This window comes from Cucumis melo, chromosome 6, assembly GCF_025177605.1.
Source record: "Cucumis melo cultivar AY chromosome 6, USDA_Cmelo_AY_1.0, whole genome shotgun sequence".
NCBI lineage: Eukaryota > Viridiplantae > Streptophyta > Magnoliopsida > Cucurbitales > Cucurbitaceae > Cucumis > Cucumis melo.
The window spans coordinates 31,519,706-31,538,609 of record NC_066862.1 but is presented as its reverse complement, the minus strand read 5'-3'; the positions used below and the strand labels follow the sequence as shown (position 1 = coordinate 31,538,609).

The 18,904-nt window shown below is 32.1% G+C and overlaps 3 protein-coding genes across 6 annotated transcripts; 1 reads left to right on the top strand and 2 right to left on the bottom strand.

The window, feature by feature from the left end:
- LOC103491030 (oligopeptide transporter 5-like) lies at positions 1-3,921 on the top strand. The gene is made up of 7 exons (XM_008450817.3): positions 1-146; positions 539-984; positions 1,315-1,412; positions 1,508-2,080; positions 2,257-2,521; positions 2,635-2,817; positions 2,972-3,921. The coding sequence occupies exons 1-7, from the start codon at positions 50-52 to the stop codon at positions 3,590-3,592; spliced, it is 2,283 nt and encodes a 760-aa protein (XP_008449039.1). The 5' UTR covers positions 1-49; the 3' UTR covers positions 3,593-3,921.
- A 4,242-nt stretch (positions 3,922-8,163) lies between these two features.
- On the bottom strand, positions 8,164-11,675 carry LOC103491029 (nucleotide-sugar uncharacterized transporter 2). 4 transcript variants are annotated; one of them, XM_051086546.1, is made up of 7 exons: positions 11,389-11,675; positions 10,852-11,003; positions 10,548-10,756; positions 10,027-10,120; positions 9,781-9,947; positions 9,509-9,679; positions 8,164-8,565 (listed from the first exon to the last, which is right to left on the bottom strand). In XM_051086546.1, exons 1-7 carry the CDS (start codon positions 11,465-11,467, stop codon positions 8,490-8,492), a joined length of 948 nt encoding a protein of 315 aa, XP_050942503.1. In that variant the 5' UTR covers positions 11,468-11,675; the 3' UTR covers positions 8,164-8,489. The 4 variants fall into 4 exon arrangements, with proteins under 4 accessions (XP_050942503.1, XP_008449038.1, XP_008449036.1 ...); XM_008450816.3 differs by having other exon boundaries at positions 10,852-11,030; positions 11,389-11,665; XM_008450814.3 differs by having other exon boundaries at positions 8,164-8,542; positions 10,852-11,030; positions 11,389-11,661.
- Positions 11,676-13,440: 1,765 nt separating this feature from the next.
- Positions 13,441-16,974, bottom strand: LOC103491028 (uncharacterized). Its single transcript, XM_008450813.3, has 6 exons — positions 16,649-16,974; positions 15,707-16,147; positions 15,330-15,526; positions 15,032-15,178; positions 13,998-14,222; positions 13,441-13,816 (listed from the first exon to the last, which is right to left on the bottom strand). The coding sequence occupies exons 1-6, from the start codon at positions 16,910-16,912 to the stop codon at positions 13,555-13,557; spliced, it is 1,536 nt and encodes a 511-aa protein (XP_008449035.1). The 5' UTR covers positions 16,913-16,974; the 3' UTR covers positions 13,441-13,554.
- Between the last annotated feature and the right edge of the window lie 1,930 nt (positions 16,975-18,904).

Below are 18,904 nucleotides of genomic sequence, written 5' to 3'. Positions count from 1 at the left end.
GATTTCCATTTGAGACAAGGAGGGAGGGGAAGAGACAGAGAAGAAAGTTATGACAGGATATCATGCTGCGGATGATGTAGCCCCTCAATACGAGCTCAAAGATGGCATCCATGACGACAAGAATCTCTCGAGCTTTTCCATTCAAGGTCAACTCCAAAACTTTCAATGTCTTATGATATAAATAAATTTACCATAAGTCATCCATCTCCTCAATTCGTACGTAATTGATTTATTAATAATGTATGATAATAGACTTTATGTCATTTATAATTCGTCATTGTACCATACGATGACACTCATCGTCCTCCGCATACGGCGTTTTGTTTTTCATCAATATTACTAAATTTACTCTGACTCATCAACTTGAGACGTATGTATTTGATTTACATCAATGTATGATGACTGACTGACTTTGTGTCGTTTATAAACTATCGCTATACCCTATGATGACACTCGTCTTCATACGACGTGAAATTGTTGTAGTGATCATCTCATGTTCTTTTGGTATTTATATTTATTGTTGGATGTATATTTGTAGGGGACGGGGAAGAAAATGATTGTCCGATTGAGGAGGTTAGGCTGACAGTTCCGATCACTGATGATCCATCGGAGGCGGCACTGACATTCCGAACATGGTTTTTGGGGCTGATTTCATGTTGTCTTCTGGCATTTGTGAACCAATTTTTTGGGTATCGTCAAAACCAACTTTATATTTCATCTGTATCAGCTCAAATTGTGGCTTTGCCTCTTGGAAAGTTGATGGCAGCAACTCTTCCAACCAAAGTTATCAAGCTACCCATCTTTAATTGGTCTCTCTCTTTGAATCCTGGCCCTTTTACCTTGAAAGAACATGTTCTCATTACCATTTTTGCCAATTGTGGATCTAGCAGTGTTTATGCTGTTAATATTATCACTATTGTTAAGGCATTCTACCATAGAAATCTCCATCCTGCTGCAGCTTTGATGCTTTCTATGACTACTCAGGTCAGCTAAATTTCCGTTTTTATCGTTCTTGTAAACAAAAATTTAAGGGTAAAACATACTTTTGATTTGTGTATTTTACTCTTCTTTCTACCATATAGAACAGACAAACGAAATCTTAGATAAGAGTTTTACATTTAATAAATATAATTGTCCTCTGCTAATTAATTCTACTAATATGATCTTTACAACAAATCATGAACATATTAAATCTAGGGGTATTGTTTTTGTCCATAAGCTGATATGAACTTTGTAATATTAACCTCAAGGTCTGAGTTTTTCGATTTTCGATTACTACTAACTGATAATAACAAAAACTCTCTTTTGCAACAGATGCTTGGCTACGGATGGGCTGGAATATTTAGAAAAGTCCTTGTGGATTCTCCATACATGTGGTGGCCAGCAAATTTGGTTCAAGTTTCTCTTTTCAGGTTATATATATTTCTCATATGATTTTCTAGTAAAAACTTAAATAATAATATGTTATTGTGTTGCAAAATTTAATGTTGAGCATATGAAAATTCAGGGCATTGCATGAGAAAGAGAAGAGGCCAAGAGGAGGACATACAAGGCTCCAATTTTTCCTCTTAATTTTTATCTCAAGCTTTTCTTACTACCTTATCCCTAGTTATCTCTTCCCCTCCATTTCTTGTATCTCTATTGCTTGTCTCATTTGGAAAGATTCCATCTTTGCTCAACAGATAGGTTCAGGTTTCTACGGTCTCGGTATCGGCTCGTTCGGTATCGACTGGTCAACAGTTGCTGCCTTCTTGGGCAGTCCATTGGCCACCCCTGGCTTTGCCATTATAAATATCTTAGTTGGGTTTTTCTTAATTGTTTATGTTATGCTTCCCATTGCATATTGGTCTAATGCCTATGAAGCCAAACGTTTTCCCTTCATTTCTTCTCACACTTTTGACTCCTTAGGCAATCCCTACAACATTTCTAGAGTTCTCAACAGCAAAACCTTTGATCTTGACCAAGTTGGCTATGAAAGTTATAGCAAACTTTACTTGAGTGTCTTCTTCGCCTTTTCTTATGGCTTGAGCTTCGCTACTTTGACTGCAACTATATCCCATGTCGCTCTCTTCCATGGAAAGTAAGTGACAACACATTAGTCTTTAAAGTTTCTGAGTTCATTTATGATTAATCGAGAGATGACATGGTTCAGTAACTAATTCTCATGTCATCTTCATAGGTTAGCTAGTCGAACTAGTGGTGAACAGAAGCTAGAACTGTTTCTTGAATTTATGATTACTCTGGTTGTTTATGCAGAACAATTTGGCAACTATGGAAGAAAACCACGACGGCGATGAATCAGATTGGAGATGTGCATACAAGGATAATGAAAAAGAACTATAAAGAAGTGCCTCAATGGTGGTTTCACGTTATCTTGATTTCAATGGTTGCTCTAGCCTTGTATGCTTGTGAAGGTTTTGACAAACAACTTCAGTTACCATGGTGGGGAATATTACTTGCTTGTGGAATTGCACTCTTCTTCACTTTGCCTATTGGAATCATTCAAGCCACAACAAATATGGTACATATATATGTATATATATAACAAATTAGAAAAAATGATATTAATTAACAAACATATAACATATAATCAAATAACGATTCTGATTCTTTTCACTTAAATATTTTGTGCAGCAACCAGGGTTAAATGTTATAACAGAGTTGATCATAGGTTATATTTATCCAGGAAAGCCTCTTGCAAATGTGGCTTTCAAAACTTATGGTTATATTAGCATGGCACAAGCTCTTAGCTTTGTTGGAGATTTCAAATTAGGACATTACATGAAGATCCCACCAAGATCCATGTTTATCGTTCAGGTAAAAATGATTAAGATCATTTTTGTCATTTTCAACGTCATTTGGAAGATGCTTTTAGATAGTATGAAAGAAGAGTAATTGCAATTAGTAGCACAATCTACAATTGCTATATTTGCAACCGTTTTTATTTTCTAAACACGACCCACTTTCTCAGCTCGTAGGAACGATTGTATCATCGAGTGTCTACTTTGGCACGGCATGGTGGCTTCTAACTACCATACCAAACATTTGCGACACAGAAGTATTACCAGAAGGAAGTCCATGGACATGTCCAGGCGACGACGTATTCTACAATGCATCGATAATATGGGGTGTAGTAGGACCGTTACGAATGTTCACAAAATATGGCGTCTACGGACAAATGAACTGGTTCTTCCTGATAGGATTACTTGCCCCGTTACCAATTTGGTTAATCTCTCTCAAATTCCCAGAAAAGAAATGGATCAAACTGATAAACATGCCAATCATAATAGGAGCAACAGGAGGAATGCCACCAGCAAGATCAGTGAACTACATAACATGGGGAATAGTTGGAATATTCTTCAATTTCTATGTGTATAAGAAATACAAAGGATGGTGGGCAAGACATAACTATATATTATCAGCAGCATTAGATGCTGGGGTTGCATTTATGGGGATTGTTATATATTTTACATTACAATCAAGGGATATTTTTGGACCTGATTGGTGGGGTTTAGAAGCTGATGATCATTGTACTTTGGCTAAGTGCCCTACAGCACCTGGGGTTGTGGCCAAGGGATGCCCTGTTCTTTAAGGGCTAACACATCATTATAATTTAAACCTATTGACCTTAATTTGCTAACAAATATGAAACCTTCAAAATTATTACGTGTTAAATCCAAGCTTGTACAGTTTGTTTAGTTTGAAGCTATTAGTAGTTGTTGTCGTTTTAAATTAAAGTTGGATTATTTGTGTATTTGTTTCAAAGTTCAATTAAAGAATCATTTGGTTTATTAAGTTATTTTGGTCTATCTTTTTGTTTGTATTGATATATGGATGTAATAATATAGGCTGTATTGCTTGACCTTCCTAAGTGTTTATTATAGAAATTTTGCATATTTATCGTAACACTACGTTCTATAACTTTCTTCATCTCAAACACCAACTTTATAATTTCAACCTATTGAATCATATATACTTCATACATAATTCAATTCAGCGTCTTAAATACCTGCTTAAAGAAATAGATTTTTGCAAGAAAAAATATAAAAATGAAATTAAAGGATTGATTTAAGTCGTTTTATTTACTACTTTTGAGAATGCATTATTCATAATATCACTATAAGTTAATAAATTTGGTCCTTGAAATTTATGTTAACTCTTAATTAATTTTATTTATGTTCATCAACTTTAGACAAAATTAGACTAAATGATGTGTAATGAGGACAAAAGATTTTGATTTTATGCTCATACATTCAATATGGTCCGTAATGAATAATTAAATGGATGAAAATTAGGAAAGAAAACGTTAATTACCTTTTGATTCCTATGATTGGTGTCAAAGTTTATGTCAAACTTAGTCTCTAAATTTCAAAATAGCTAAATTCTTGTCCCAAAGCTTCATGGTAATGTATTAAAATTTGCTCCTTTATATATTAATAAAATGATTGACTATTATGTGTAACATTACTCAATAGTGTACTTGTATGGCTAACATAAAGAAAGATTATGTTAGTCCTGTGTTAAGAAAATCGTATAGACATGAAAAAATCGATCAACCCAACCAATACAGTTTGGGCTGGGTTATTCAACTCATTATTTGAGAGTTGGGTTTGTGTTCAAATAAATTTAAAAAAAAAAAAAAAAAGATATTTGGATTGGGTTGATTCACCTAAAGTAACCCAAACCAACCTGAACCAACCAAATTTATTATTAACTTCAAAATTTATATATATTTTATATTTATGATTCTATTATATATACACATTTACTTTTGAGAATGTATTATTAGTAATATCACTAGGTATGTTTGGGGTGGGGTTTTAGGGGGAAAAGTGTTAGGAAAGTGGGCCAAACAAGGGTTATGATAAATTGGGGTTAAGATTATCCTAATCCCCAAATAATCCTATCTTCTCATCTCTTTTCCTTTTTTACAACCCTACATTATCCTATCTAAATAATCCAATCCAAATTCTATTATTGTTTTTTAAATTAACTACAATCATAACTCTTTCCCCAAACACATATTATTAATTATAACCCTACTATCATAATCCCTCCCCTAAACACATACTATCATAACACTACCTTTCATATTTCTTCCCCCAAACACATGATACCATAACACTACAAATAATAAGATTTCTCCCAAACACATATTATCATAACACTAAGATTATCATAATCTTTTTCCTCCATTACTCTTTCCCTCCCTTAAACGCACCATCCCAAGTTTATTTTCTTCTAAAAATAGTTTTTAACACTTTGGAAAGAAAATGTGAATTACATACATTGAAATTGAGTTGTTAATCTAAGTATATGAAAATAATTAAATCTGATTTCTATGTATTAATATTTTACTTATTTTTAGAACAAAAAAAAAAAAAAAAAAGACTCATGTAACCCGAACCAACCCAACCCAAACGTTTCATGGTTGGGTTGGATTGAGTTCATTTTCCAATGAGGGTTATTTGGGTTGAAGAAGCTTACAACCCAAATCTTTAGGTTGGGTCTAAAAAGTACTTCAACTCAACCCATGAACACCCCTAAGGAATAGATTATTAAAGAGTTTGCATGATATATGGAAAGGTGGTATTGTGTTATCATGCCTAATAACATTATTATATAAACAATCCATTTTATAATTTTTATGTGAAGATATACGTTGAAGAATTAGTGAAACAAATACTGTGTAACCCAAAGATAAAAAAAAAAAAAGAGAATAATTAACTGATCACCAGATTTTTGTTGAAGAACTCAACCCTCGCACAAATGTTATTTTCCTTCGATCCTCAACACATGAGTTGTTCATAAAATAGAAGGAGCAAGTTAGAATAAAAAATGAGTGAGATAGAAAATGATGCTGTGAAAATTCTACTTTTCGTAAAAAAAAAAAAAAAGACTAAGAGAAAAAGAGAAGTTTTGTAAACTTACTTTTGTTTTGTGAAAGCTAGCTTTGAGGAATGAAGTTTTGTTCTTGCATTATTGAGAGTGAATGTAGGTGAAAATCTTCGATTCGCCACAAACGAGAGAAAATGTTAAATTCGTCCTCACTCATTAACTTAAGATTTTTCTTTATGATTTTGTTCAATTCTAATCGTCATCCTACCCAGTCGATCGAGATTCCACAGAAAAAACTAAAGAGAAAAATGGTTGATGGCCCTTGATCAAGAAACTTACAAAATTCAAATCTCTATAAGGGAAAGCATAAAATGTAGTGAAGAAAAGGAAGACAAAGCCTCAAATTCTTGTTGAAATTGAAAGGGAAAATATCTCTTCTTTATAGTACTTATAGGGAATGAATTAAAGGGTTGTAAAATCAATGAAAACTTTTATAATTAGAAAGAAAATCACAATCTAACATAAATGATAGAGTTTAGAATTAAAGCAAAAATCATCCACACATTCCTTTAACTATTTATTAATGTTTTTTCTTTATTCTAATTTTTAATTGCCTAATTTACAAGAAATCCCTACACACCACACTAATTTGAAGGGTTGGCTCCATATTTAGTAAAATTGAAAAGAAAAAAAAAAGTTTCATCTACATTTGAACCTTTTTTTTTTGTTTGTAGATGAACTAATTTATTAACATGTAAGGATTAAATTTAATAATTATTAGGAAAATTATTTTAAAGGATAAAACAACTAAAAATATTTACACATATAACAAAGTATATCTTTTTTCTTTTTACATGTTTTTCATATAAGATATATGGTCATTTGACAACTGTCATGTAATTTAGTGGGTGGACAGACAATTGGAAAAAAATGTTTATTATCTTCTTACTTGTATGAACTCATATTTCTCAGTTCATTATTTGTGTTTACTTATATTTCTCATCAACTCTCTAATTAGTACTCTCTCCTAAAATAATTAGAATTACCAACTCAACTCAACTCGACTAGACACCCTATAATAATTAATAAAATATCTCACTATGTGCACACATATTTTGCATTAGTAAAATGTGGTGAGCCAAAGTAAGTTCAGTCCAATTTTAATTAACACGACTTTTCTCCTCCAAAAGTCGAAAGTTTAATCCCCAACCGAGGAGAAAAATAGCTAAACAAACCAAGAGTAAAATATCTTTTTGGTCTCTAGACTTTGGGTTTTGTTTCTACATGGTTCTTATGTTTCAAAATTTAATATTTTTGTCATCGAAATTTCAATAATGCTCAATTTTAATCAATGAGATAACAAAATCATTAGCAACTTAACTTCGATGATGACTAGACTAATTTTAAACTAAAATATATGGATGACGTGACTACTTTTTTTTAAAAAGAAAAAGAAACTAAAGAGACACTTTTTTGGAATTCAAAAAAACATTTTAAAATATTTCCTACCTCTCTCTTCTTTGTCACCTCTTTCTTCCTCTTCCTCTTTTATCTTCTTTCTCCTCCATCTCCAAGGATTCTAAGAAGGTTTATCCTAAACAAACACCCAAAGTAACGAGGAAGACATGACAAGGGGATTTGGGGTTTGGATACAACCAACATCCCTCCCTGCTCTGCCCTTAAAGCTTTCAAAAATGACAGTTCGTAGAGAGTGAAGAATGAAGATGACAATGGCAAAGGGTTTCCTTAATGATTTTATAAAGAAGCTTCATGTTGGTTAGCACTTAGTTTAGTTTGGGGCTCATGTTCATTCATATGTCCACGCACAACAACCCTGTACCGAGAAAAAATCACTTTTTTAGAAGTTGTTAGAAGGAGATGTAGAGAAAGTGAGACAAAATTAATGAGGTTTAATTTAGTTTAGTCTTCGTTTCCGTTTGTTAAGGGTTTTGTCATCTCAAGAACTAAAATCAAGCATTATTGAAAACTCAAGGACAAAAGTGTTATATTTTGAAACACAAGGACCAAATAGAAACTAAACCTAAAACTTAAAATACTAAAAAGATACTTTTTCCATAAACCAATAACCATAACTTTCACTCGATGAATATTCCAAATGATCTTATATACATGGTTTGAACTTAAATCATATTAAATTATAAATTTAACATATTCAACCTTCTAATATTGTAATTAATACTTTTTATGCTTTTCCCATTTGGATTTTGCATGGCAACATTTGTTTTGTATATATCTACACACCAAACCATTAAGAAATGTTTCAAAAAGAATAGAATTGCATATCTTGCAATAATTATATATGAAGAAAGATATTTACTACCCTCAATTTACCATTAAAAAGAAAACAAAAAAAACCTTTAGATCGAACTCATGATAACTCAAATGGTTCATTCAAAATCTCTATACAGCAACATCAGAATTTTGTACATCTGACTTTGGAGCATCTTCAACGATGCTGTCTTCGGTTTTCGGTATCGCCAAGTTATGCTTTGGAAGTTGTTGCTTGTTGTCAAGTTGTTGCCGCAGGTTAAGGGATGTGTAAGCAGACATTCCACCGAGTGCTGTAATCGCTCCGCAAATGCTGACGAACCCGGGATCGGACCCAAAAACAAAATAGCTTCCAAGCAGAATCACACAAGTCTTGAACTGTCCCAAAACAACATGAGATGTTGCAGAGGTTGCACTGCACAAAATTGAACAACAACACTGCTAATGAAGTAAGAACATTATTGTTAGTGTTACTATATGGATTAGTAAGAACATTATTGTTAGTGTTACTATATGGATTAGTCTTTTAAAGGATGATATAGTATGTTTATTAGAAAAATGTTGGTGATTTGGTACAATTGTCAAATGATTGAACAAAGTGGGACAGTTTTTATATAAAAAGAGCTTTGATGTGATGCATTGTGAAACAAGAGTGTATTGCACGGGCCATGTTGTTCATCTATATGTCATATCGTGCTAGACGATACAACATTTATCGAATATGCATACTAAAAATAAAAACCCAAAAACTAAAAAAGGGTCTAAAGAACACTATCTTCTCTTATGTAATCTACATTTTATGAGTGTTTTTAAAACCAGACCAAGTTTTGTAAGCTAGAATGAGCCTCGTCAATAAATATTACTTTTTTGAAAACTAACCTTCTAAACAAAATATTACTTTTTTGAAAACTAACCTTCTAAACACTACTCTTACTCGAAAATTTCTATGTTTCGTCATCCACTTTCTACGGTTGTTTAAAAGAAAATAAGCATAAATTTCAAAACTAACAAAAAAAGCATTTTTCAAAAATTAGTTTTTATTTTTAAATTTTGACTAGGGATTCAAGTATTTTGTCTAACAAACTATATAAAGAAATCAAGAAACAAACATAAATTTCAAAAACAAAAAACTAAAACGCACTCATTGTCTAAACTTGTTTTTGTTCTTAGCTTATGTCTAAGAATTCAAATGTTCAACAAAAAAAAAATGTATATTAAGGTAACGAATTACGAAAAGAACCAAAATTTTCAAAAACAAAAAACCAAATGTTTATCAAACAGAACCTTGAAACTTGAAAGAAGGAGGAAAAAAAACAAAATAACATGAGAGAAAAATGAAGGTAAAAACTAAAAGTAGAGTTAATGAGTTGTTAAGTCTCACCCAAGTGCCAAAGCTCCAGACCATTGCAAGAGAAAACCAAGAAGAGCTGATGTCAAAATAGCAGTTGAACTACTAAGATCCCATTTAAAAGATAAAACTCCTGGTGGATCCAGCCAAGGCATGAGAGCAAGTAAGAAAAATATTGTAATTGGTGTAGTTTTCCACATCAACCTAACACACACCACAAGTTGAAACTACATTGTGAAAAAATAGGTCTACTCAATGGGGAGAGATGAGAGTCCAAATGTAAAGTAATAACAACAAGAACTTACGCTAATGCCGTCCAACTCGCTTGTTGTTGCAGATTCGACCAAAGTATTTTGTTTATGGCACTTGGGATTATCCAAGCAATTGCTATCAAGGCGCCGAATAGGTTGAACTCTAAATCTGTTACGGTTGCAATCGCAACACCGATGGAGACGACAGACAAAGCCAATACCTGCACAAAACAACACATAATGAGGAAGTAGGCAAGTTTCTCTATGGATAGATATTGTATTTTTTTGTTTTGTTGGGACCTTTTTAAAAGAAATGGTTTTCTTGAAGAGTATGAACTCTGAAAAAACAATTGTGGGAGTTACTGCAATTTTAGCCATCTGGTAGAATCCAACACTGCACAGTGAATTCAAAAGTAAGAAACCAAGAATACGCTCTCCCTCCCAATTAGTGTTTCAAAAAGCTAAAGGCAACCTTGAGGCTTTTCCTCTTAAAGAGGTGAAGTGGAAGTTTCGAGACTGTATGAGACGTAAACCTCAAATTGAAATAAAAACATTTCACAAATCCGAAATTGGTATTTGATGACATTTTACACCAGTAAAAAGTAGTAAAAGTTCAAATATTCACTATTATTTTTCTAACCATTACACGAGGCGTAGAGATTGTAATTCTTCGTGCACTTTTACAAAGTTGTAAGCCTCTTATGGTTTGACAAAGGCTTAAATTTCGAGCTAAAAGTTAGATCCTTGCCTCGAGGCAAGCAACCCGACCAACGACTCATTGTGAAAGACAAAGGAAAGGAAAAAGAATCCGAGGGGGAAACCTGTTATGCTTTAGACTTGTATTGGCAAGACCTGAAGCAAAAGCCATGACAACACCTAAGGAGAAAAGAGAAGAGAAAGGAGTGGTTTTGGTAGGAGGGGAAACAGGAAGCAAAGAAAGTGCCTTGAAAATTGCGAGTAAAAACCATGCAATAGTGTAATGTATTAATGTGAGAAATATTGGAAAGTTAAATCCAACTCTTCCCATTACCTGCAAAACAAAAAAAAGAAACACACAAAAGTAAAGAGCCTCTTCTATTCCCAAACACAATGGATATGTTCAAATGGTTAAAACATTTTTCTTACTAATTTGTTTGCCATTATAATTCCAACAGCAACCATGAAATTGAATGTCATTGCCACAACAGGTCCGCAATATCGCTGCTGTTGCCGTTTCGCCCCATCAGAAGTTCGAAGTTCATTATAAAGCGAACCTCTGATTTCTTCGAGCGCTCGGCCTGTGGATTTATAGAGTATGAGAACTTCTGTTCATGAAAAAACATAGATAACAACACCAATGATCAATAGGAAACAGCCAAGGTCAATGATCAATAAAAAACAGCCAAGGTATCTCATATTTTTCAATACATGAAATATTCATTACACAGAACAATTCAGAAATTACAATGTAAAGTGAAACCCCCAATTCCAAATATCAACAACAACAAGAAGATGCAAAAACTATGAAACCCCCAAATCAAACCAATGAATATGGATTTGAAAACCACAATGCAATTGATAAGAACAAAAAGAAAAAACAAAAACACAACCCCAGATGCCAGAAATCAAAGATTGAACTAAAGAAAAACAAAAGAGGATTAAAAAGGGTAAAAATGAAATCACCTGCTTCACCAGCATCGCTATCTTTTCTTTTGATAAACTTTCTTGAATCTCTTCCAAACAAAGAATCAAGAAACCCCATTTCTGTGTAAACAAAGTTGTGTTGAAATCACACATCAATGGAGGAAATGGAGAAGCAAAAGTGATGGCAATGGCAACCTCTTTTAGAGGAAATCAATGGGGGAAGAAGAAAGAGACCCTTATAAAAGAAAATTTTTATTTTCAAAGGATGATTGGGGAAATTCACCCAAAAAAGAACACACACAAATTACAAAAAAGAAATGAAATGAAATGATTTGGTTACGTTTTTGCTTTCATTGTGATTGATTATACGGTTATATTATGGTGGTAGGTCCAATGGTAGATTCCACTTGGCAGGTTCTTAGACGTCCACGTGTAAAGCGTCTGTCACAGGTGGGTGACAAAATCAGAACCGACATTTGTTGTTTACGGAGAAGTTAAGGTTTCATGAATTATATTTAATGGAGATGATAATAACAATAATAATAATTTGTATTAGAAGATTAATAATCATATGATATATCTATTGAGCAAATATTTGTCACTTCCACCATAACTTAGTAGATGAAAATAAAAAGTTTCATTTTTCCCTTATTATTATTATTTTGAAATTTTACATACGTGTTTGTGCTTCTTTACTTTGTTTGTCTAAGCCAAACTTTAAAACAAAAGAAAGTAGTCTCGGTTTACTTATGGGGTTCTTTTTCCAAAAAAAAAAAAAATATAACAATCCGACAAAATATTTACACTATATAGAATTATTTTAAAGATTGAAAAAGCCTACACTTGAAAATACAAAAAATACCTCAGTCAACATATGATTAATCGATCATATGCGCGAGTGTAATTCTTTTGTTAAACGATCGTATAGACGATCGTGTAGTTCAGGATAAACGATGGTTTTAAAAAGTCCTAATAAACGACCATGTAATTCATTATACACAATCGTGTAATTTTTTATAAACAATGGTTTTGAAAAGCCCTATGGTAAACAATCATGTAGTTCTTCTCTGTCCACGACACATCGAGAAAAAATAAGACAAGATTGATGGTTGATTGAAAACAAAGATAATAATAGTGTGATGAAAAAGAATAATAATAATTGTACAACAATGATTGTGATTTCAAAAAAATATAAAAAAAAATGCAAAAGAAGAAGAAATAAAGAAATGAGAGTTGGACGAAATTCAAAGCAAATCTAAAATATTTAAAAAAATGGGCGGTTTCATAGGCTTTTTATTTTGTTATATGTATCGTAAATATTTTGGTGTTTTGCTATATTTATGAAAATTAATATTTAATAATTTAGCTTTTTAGTTTTAAAAAATTATACTTGTTTTTTCCCATATTTTCCCATACTCCTCTTCTGTTTTTTAGGTTAATATTTAAATTTTTGATAAAATTTCAAAGTTAAAAACCAATTTTCATTTTCAAATATATCATAAAAAATCAAAATAGTTACAAAACATAGAGGAAACTTTTAAGTTCTATCAATAATAAACATTGATAATTAAAGAAATAATTGTTTGATAAAAGTCTATCGTATCATTATCTATCATTGATAAAAGTATTTTTAATATAATCATTTCTATTTTTAAAACTACTCTTTTTCTTTTTTTCAACTTTGAGTTAGATTTCAAACAAGACCTTTTTTTTCAAGCTTGAGTTAGATTTCAAAGAAGACCTTATTTAATAGAAATATAATAGTGAAGGAATAGTTTTCTTTTTAAACAAATTATCAAGTAATAAAATTTTGACACAAAGTAAACAATTCTTCCCTTAATCATTATGGAATTTGTTAAGATTCTTCAAGTAGAAGATTCATCAAAATGTTAAAGGGAAGAAAGAGGCTTAAAACTGCTTAACCACCAAATTTCCAATTGAGTATGTAACTTGAAAATCCAGGAATCCCCTACCCTAAAAATGATGATGCTATCTTCCATTTCAATACACATCTTAAATCACAATAGAACCCCAAAAGTAGAAAGCTTATTTCACAAGGCATCAAATTCCAACTAATTAATGAAAACCCAGTTTAGTAATAACAGTGTCATTTGTATTGTATTATTCCATCCCTTTACACTAAAATGTAACCGCTACGAAAAGCATGATGAATGATTTACACTAAACAAAACCCCAGAAAATATTCTACACTTCATCAACGGGTTTTTTATGGCATAGATGTTGCTCTAGGTGACTATTTTCTCTCCTGATAGCATCCAGATCAGCTTGTAGTTTGTTAAAATCTAAGCTTCGGGATGCCGAGGCTGCTATCTTCTTCTCGTATTCTGCAGTTTCCCTTCTTAGTCTATCGGTTGAGAGGATTTTGTTCGAGATCTCACCGAAGTTCTCATGGATACTAGTTAAAAGCTTGTGTGCTTGTTTGCCTATGCCATCTTTTTTTGCTTCCCTGCATAGACATGAATCACTTCAGCTAGTTTTCTCAGAAAGATAAAAACTCGAATTTTCTTTTTCGGTAGAGAATGAAATGTAAAAGAGGGGCGAGAAAGCGGGACGTTAATACTACATTATTTTTAACCAATTGATTAACACCACATTAGTCAATGATGCAATAGTTCTGTGGTGCATACCTGAGAACTAGCTCATCCACAACTGCATAGGTTCTATGGAGGCGCTCTTGAATATTGTTACTTTCTAGCTGAAGCTCTCTAGTTTCTTTAAGGATTCTATCGATGTCAGCATCTTGTTTCCGACTGTTTTTTGTGATCTCCTTTACTCTATTGATATAGGATCGTCTCGATGATTGTTTGGGCTGCTTCTTAAGATCTATTGTGATATTAGAATTTTCTTCCTCCCTGAAGAATGGATAACAACATTTGAGGAAGAATTAATATGGTTCTACACATGCAAGAAATTTTTATGTTGCATTATTATGATCAACAAATTTTCTTCGAGTTGTGGTAGAAAAACTATATAATTAATCGTGTTTAAACCAAAAAATAAAATATATAAAACGATGTAAAGATTGAAAAAGACACCATGAACTGTATTTTGAATATAAAATACCAACATAACACACAATAGATCCCTATAAACTATCTCCACAAAAGTACAGATTACTTTCCATTATCAGCAACATAAATGTTCATATGCCAACAAACCCACCCACCCAAAAAGGAAAAGCCCTCATTACGATATCACTTTATATAAATTCAGGTTGATACTCATTTTCAAAACCTAGCTTGCTCAGGAAACCACTAATAAATAATGATTAAGATTTAACCTGAGGAATTGATACTTGATGATAAATTCCGGATGACTTTTGACAAAAATTTAAACCAGTTAAGTACTTCTAAGGACTAGTGCTTACATGTACCTTTTCATTTTATAAAAGAATTTTTGTTAATGTAATAAAATACCAAAACAAATTTGAAAAGTGATTTTTAATTAGCTAAAAGTACTTTTCACTCTTCAAAAGTAAAGCAGCTCAATTTAAAACTAAGACGTGGAGGGTATTCTCCAAATAAATTCTTATCTAAAACATCTATTTCATGTGACAGTAGTTCATTTCGAAAAACTATTACTAGAAATACTGAGAATATTTCAGAGATTTCAGTAAGGATTTGTTTTCACTTCCTATTTAATATTCAAGGAAGTAGCATACCGCCTCCTGATTTCCAACTCAATGAGCTTCTTTTCCGATTCAAACTCCCTCAGTTTTTTCAGCTTTTCTTGAGCCATTGGATTTCTTGCACATAGTGATTCTTGTAGACTTCGCCTTTTAATTTCTAAAAGCTCCCTCTCTGCATCCCTGTAGAGTTCAATGATAAAGAAAAAAACAAATGAAATCTACATCTTTGTATTAGAACTTAATTTCTAAATTACTTCGGTTTTTAAACTAAATACTGCCGAAGCAGTAGTATAAAAGTTAATCTAGCCATCAAACTGAAATGATGCCCCACCACTGTGACTTCATTTCAAGAAGATCCAGTTTTTTAGAATTTATTTGCTCCTCCAGCTGCTGAAGATGAAATTCAATCGAATGGTTGTCATCAAATACAATTCTCGTCACTGCCTCCAACCTTTCCAACTCTACTTGAAAATGCTTTAATTCAGAAGCATTCGTAGTGACCTCTTCCAATGGTCCGATTGCTTGATCCTGAAATTCCTTAGTCTCAGTTCTCATTCGAAAAAAGAAGATATCATATATTCGTTATATCATCCGATCTAATACCCTTTTCCCAAGGGGCTGACCATTTATTTATTCTCTTATATATCTAGTTGATGTCTAAAGTTAGATTTTAATAATTGTTGGAATTTAGGAGACACAAGTACTTACTTCAAAGGTCTTCTGAATGTAAGTACCAACTTCGTGTCTATTGTTCCCCTGCAGTCCAACTGATTCATTTCCACAAACCTCAGAATGATCCTTGGGAGCATTAACAAGATTATCGACCATAGGTGCTTCACCCAAACTTTTTCGGATGAGACAGAAATCAGAGAATCTATCAATGATGGAATCTGGAGATCTTGTCTCTTCAGCAATAATATTGGGATCAGCAAGTTTGTCCTGAACCTTCTGATGGGTAGAAACAGAATCGTCGGTATCGGTCTTGTTTGGTTGGTTCTCCACATAGTAGCATCTGGAAGTGTTGGCTTTTGTTTCTTTCCTACCATCACCATCTTCCAAAACCTTAGATTTTCCATCTGAAGCTTCAGGAAGCCTCTCCACCAAGAATCTTATCAACTTGTACAAGTCCTCTTCAGATGGATACAAGAACTGTTGTAAGCAACACATATAGTCTGTTTCTAAGTACAATTCCAAAAATCTATTAAGCTCAGATTCATTACTTCCACATACAGTTTTTTTTGCTTTATCACTTACTTTTTAAAACCGTTTTCAAATACCATGCCAAAATTTCAAAACTAAAAAAACTAGTTTGTAAAAACGTGATTTAGTTCTTGAAAATCCAACATGTTTACATGAAAGGTGAAAAGCTTACAACAACAATGTGCGAGAAAACAAGCATAATGGAACAAAAAACAAAATGGGGTGCCTTAACTTTTGCTAATAATTTCCAAGAGGTGCAAAAGAAATACAAAGTTTAGATTAAAAATTTATCACTCTCCTTAAAATTTAAGCTATACTACCATCACCATTAACAGAAATAGAATGCTAACATGGAAAATGTACCAAAATCAGAGTTGAGTAAATTAACAAACGAACCAAATATAAACAAGAACAGAATTAGTTAGTGAAAAAAGGGAAGTACTGGCATACCTTGTGGAAGCTAATATCTCCGATAAAACCCAGATCCTTGATGGCGGAAGCGATTCCAGAACATACCTTGAATTGATCGGCGACAGAGTCCGGAAGAGAAGTGGAGAAGGGGGTTTTAGTTTGGGGATGTATTTGATTCAAAACTTGAGCACAGATCGAGAAGAAGATGGGAGGGGACAAGTTCCGAATCGAGGAGAGGTCTGGTGGGATTGAAACACTTGATTTTTGGAGAGAATTCAGAAGAATTTCCTGAGATTCCTCCATTGCTCCGGTTGTATTTTTGCCGTTCTCCTTCTCTCGTTCTAAAAGACTTCTTACTGAAAAAATCAAACACCCGAAATGGATTTTTGTTTAGTATTTTCCTTTTCGGTTAATTTTGAGATGTAACACAATTTTAGTTTTAATTTTAAAAAGTAGCACACTTTAAAAAGATTTGTAAATTTATTTTAGGGTCAATTTCGATCGACCTCGAGATCGAGATAGATTTTAGAAAACTATTTCAATGTAATTTCTTAGTAGAGATCGTCACCGAAATTGTGAATTTTTGTTTCTCAATTTCAAAATAAATGATATTCTCAAATGATCAAAATACCTTTGAAAACGTTAGATATTCTTACAAAACTCTAAATTCTATGCTCATTTCGGCCAAGATTAATTAAACGAGTTTGCTCCCAAAATCGAAGACATTTCTCTAATGTTTGCTCCCCAAAATTGCAAGAATTTATCCTCGAATTTAAGTATGTGAAGGTGAATTACCTTGAACAACTCCATAGTTTAGAACTAGATTTTAGTTTATTGAAAAATATGTAGTTGTTTTTCTGATATAGTTGGATGTATAATTAAATTTTAAATTAATGCAAGTGGTCTCGTTTGATGAATCTTGACCATTTCATCAATCAGGCCCGTGCAAATGAAAAAAATGAAAGAATATCAGTAGATTGACGAAATTGCCCCAAGATTCGTTGAAGGAGTCCCAAGATTCGTTGCAATATTTCACATTCATTTTGTGGGTAATCTCAGGGACGATTTCGCCTGAGATTGGGTCGAGATACATCATAGGATGCATGTAAAATCTTTATGTCGTGGCATCCCAATGCAATGTTAACCGAGTTCAATTAGTAATTCATGTTATTGGCCAAGATTGTCTCGATATTTCACATAAAACTAACTACATATTTTCCCATGGATCTCAGATTACACAGAAAACACTATAATATAACCTAAAATCCAACCCTAAACTATGGAGTTGTTCAAAGTAATTCACCTTCACAAACTTAAATTCGAGGATGAATTCTCGAAATTTTGGGAGCAAAATCTAGAGATATGTCTTCAATTTTGGGAGTAAACTTGTTTAATAAGTCTATGCGAACATGAGCACAGGGTTGATGGTTTTGAAAATATCTAGCGTTCGAACTTCCAAATGGTATTTTGGTCATTTGAGAATATCATTTATTTCGAATTTTAAAAACAAAAACCCACAATCTCAGTGATAATTTCTACCGAGATGGTTCAAGAAATTATGTTGAAACAAAATTTTCAAATTTGTGACCGGTTGAAATTGATCAAGAAAAACTAATTTACAAATTTTTTTAGTGTGCTACTTTTGAAAAGCAAAATCAAAAGTGTGCTATTTTTCCTAATTTCTCTCTCTCTCTCTCTTTGTCAATTAGACCTCAACCTTCAACTATTAAAATTAAAAATCTAAATTATATATAAAAAATGTAAATAATTGGAAACATCTTAACAATTGTATAAGTTTATGTAGATTTAAATTTATAATTATTATAAGTTTGAAAATCCAATAAAAAACTTGTATAGGTTTAGAAACCCAACTTTAATTGAAGGTTTGAGTGTCTAATGTAACTACTTTTTATAATTTGGTTTTTCCCCCCTAAAGTGTTGAAAATGGGTCTAAAATAAGATTATTGTCAAATATTGAGAAAATAAATATTTCAAAAAAAAAAAAAAGTAAATTTTATTTTCAACTTTCCATTTTTATTAGATTAGTTAAAAACTAATGTGATTTGTTGATGAGAGTAAAATAAAAGGGTTTTTTTCTTTCTATTTTTTTTTTATAATTTTTCTAAAAAGAAATATTTGATTTTTTTAAAAATGTTTCAATTACAATTGGGCTAATAAATAATGGATAAAATAAAATAAAAATAATATTAAAAAAATAGAATAAATTATTTTAAATTATAAAATTACTGAAAATATTTATAAATATAGATAATTTTCATTGTCAGTGATAAGTGA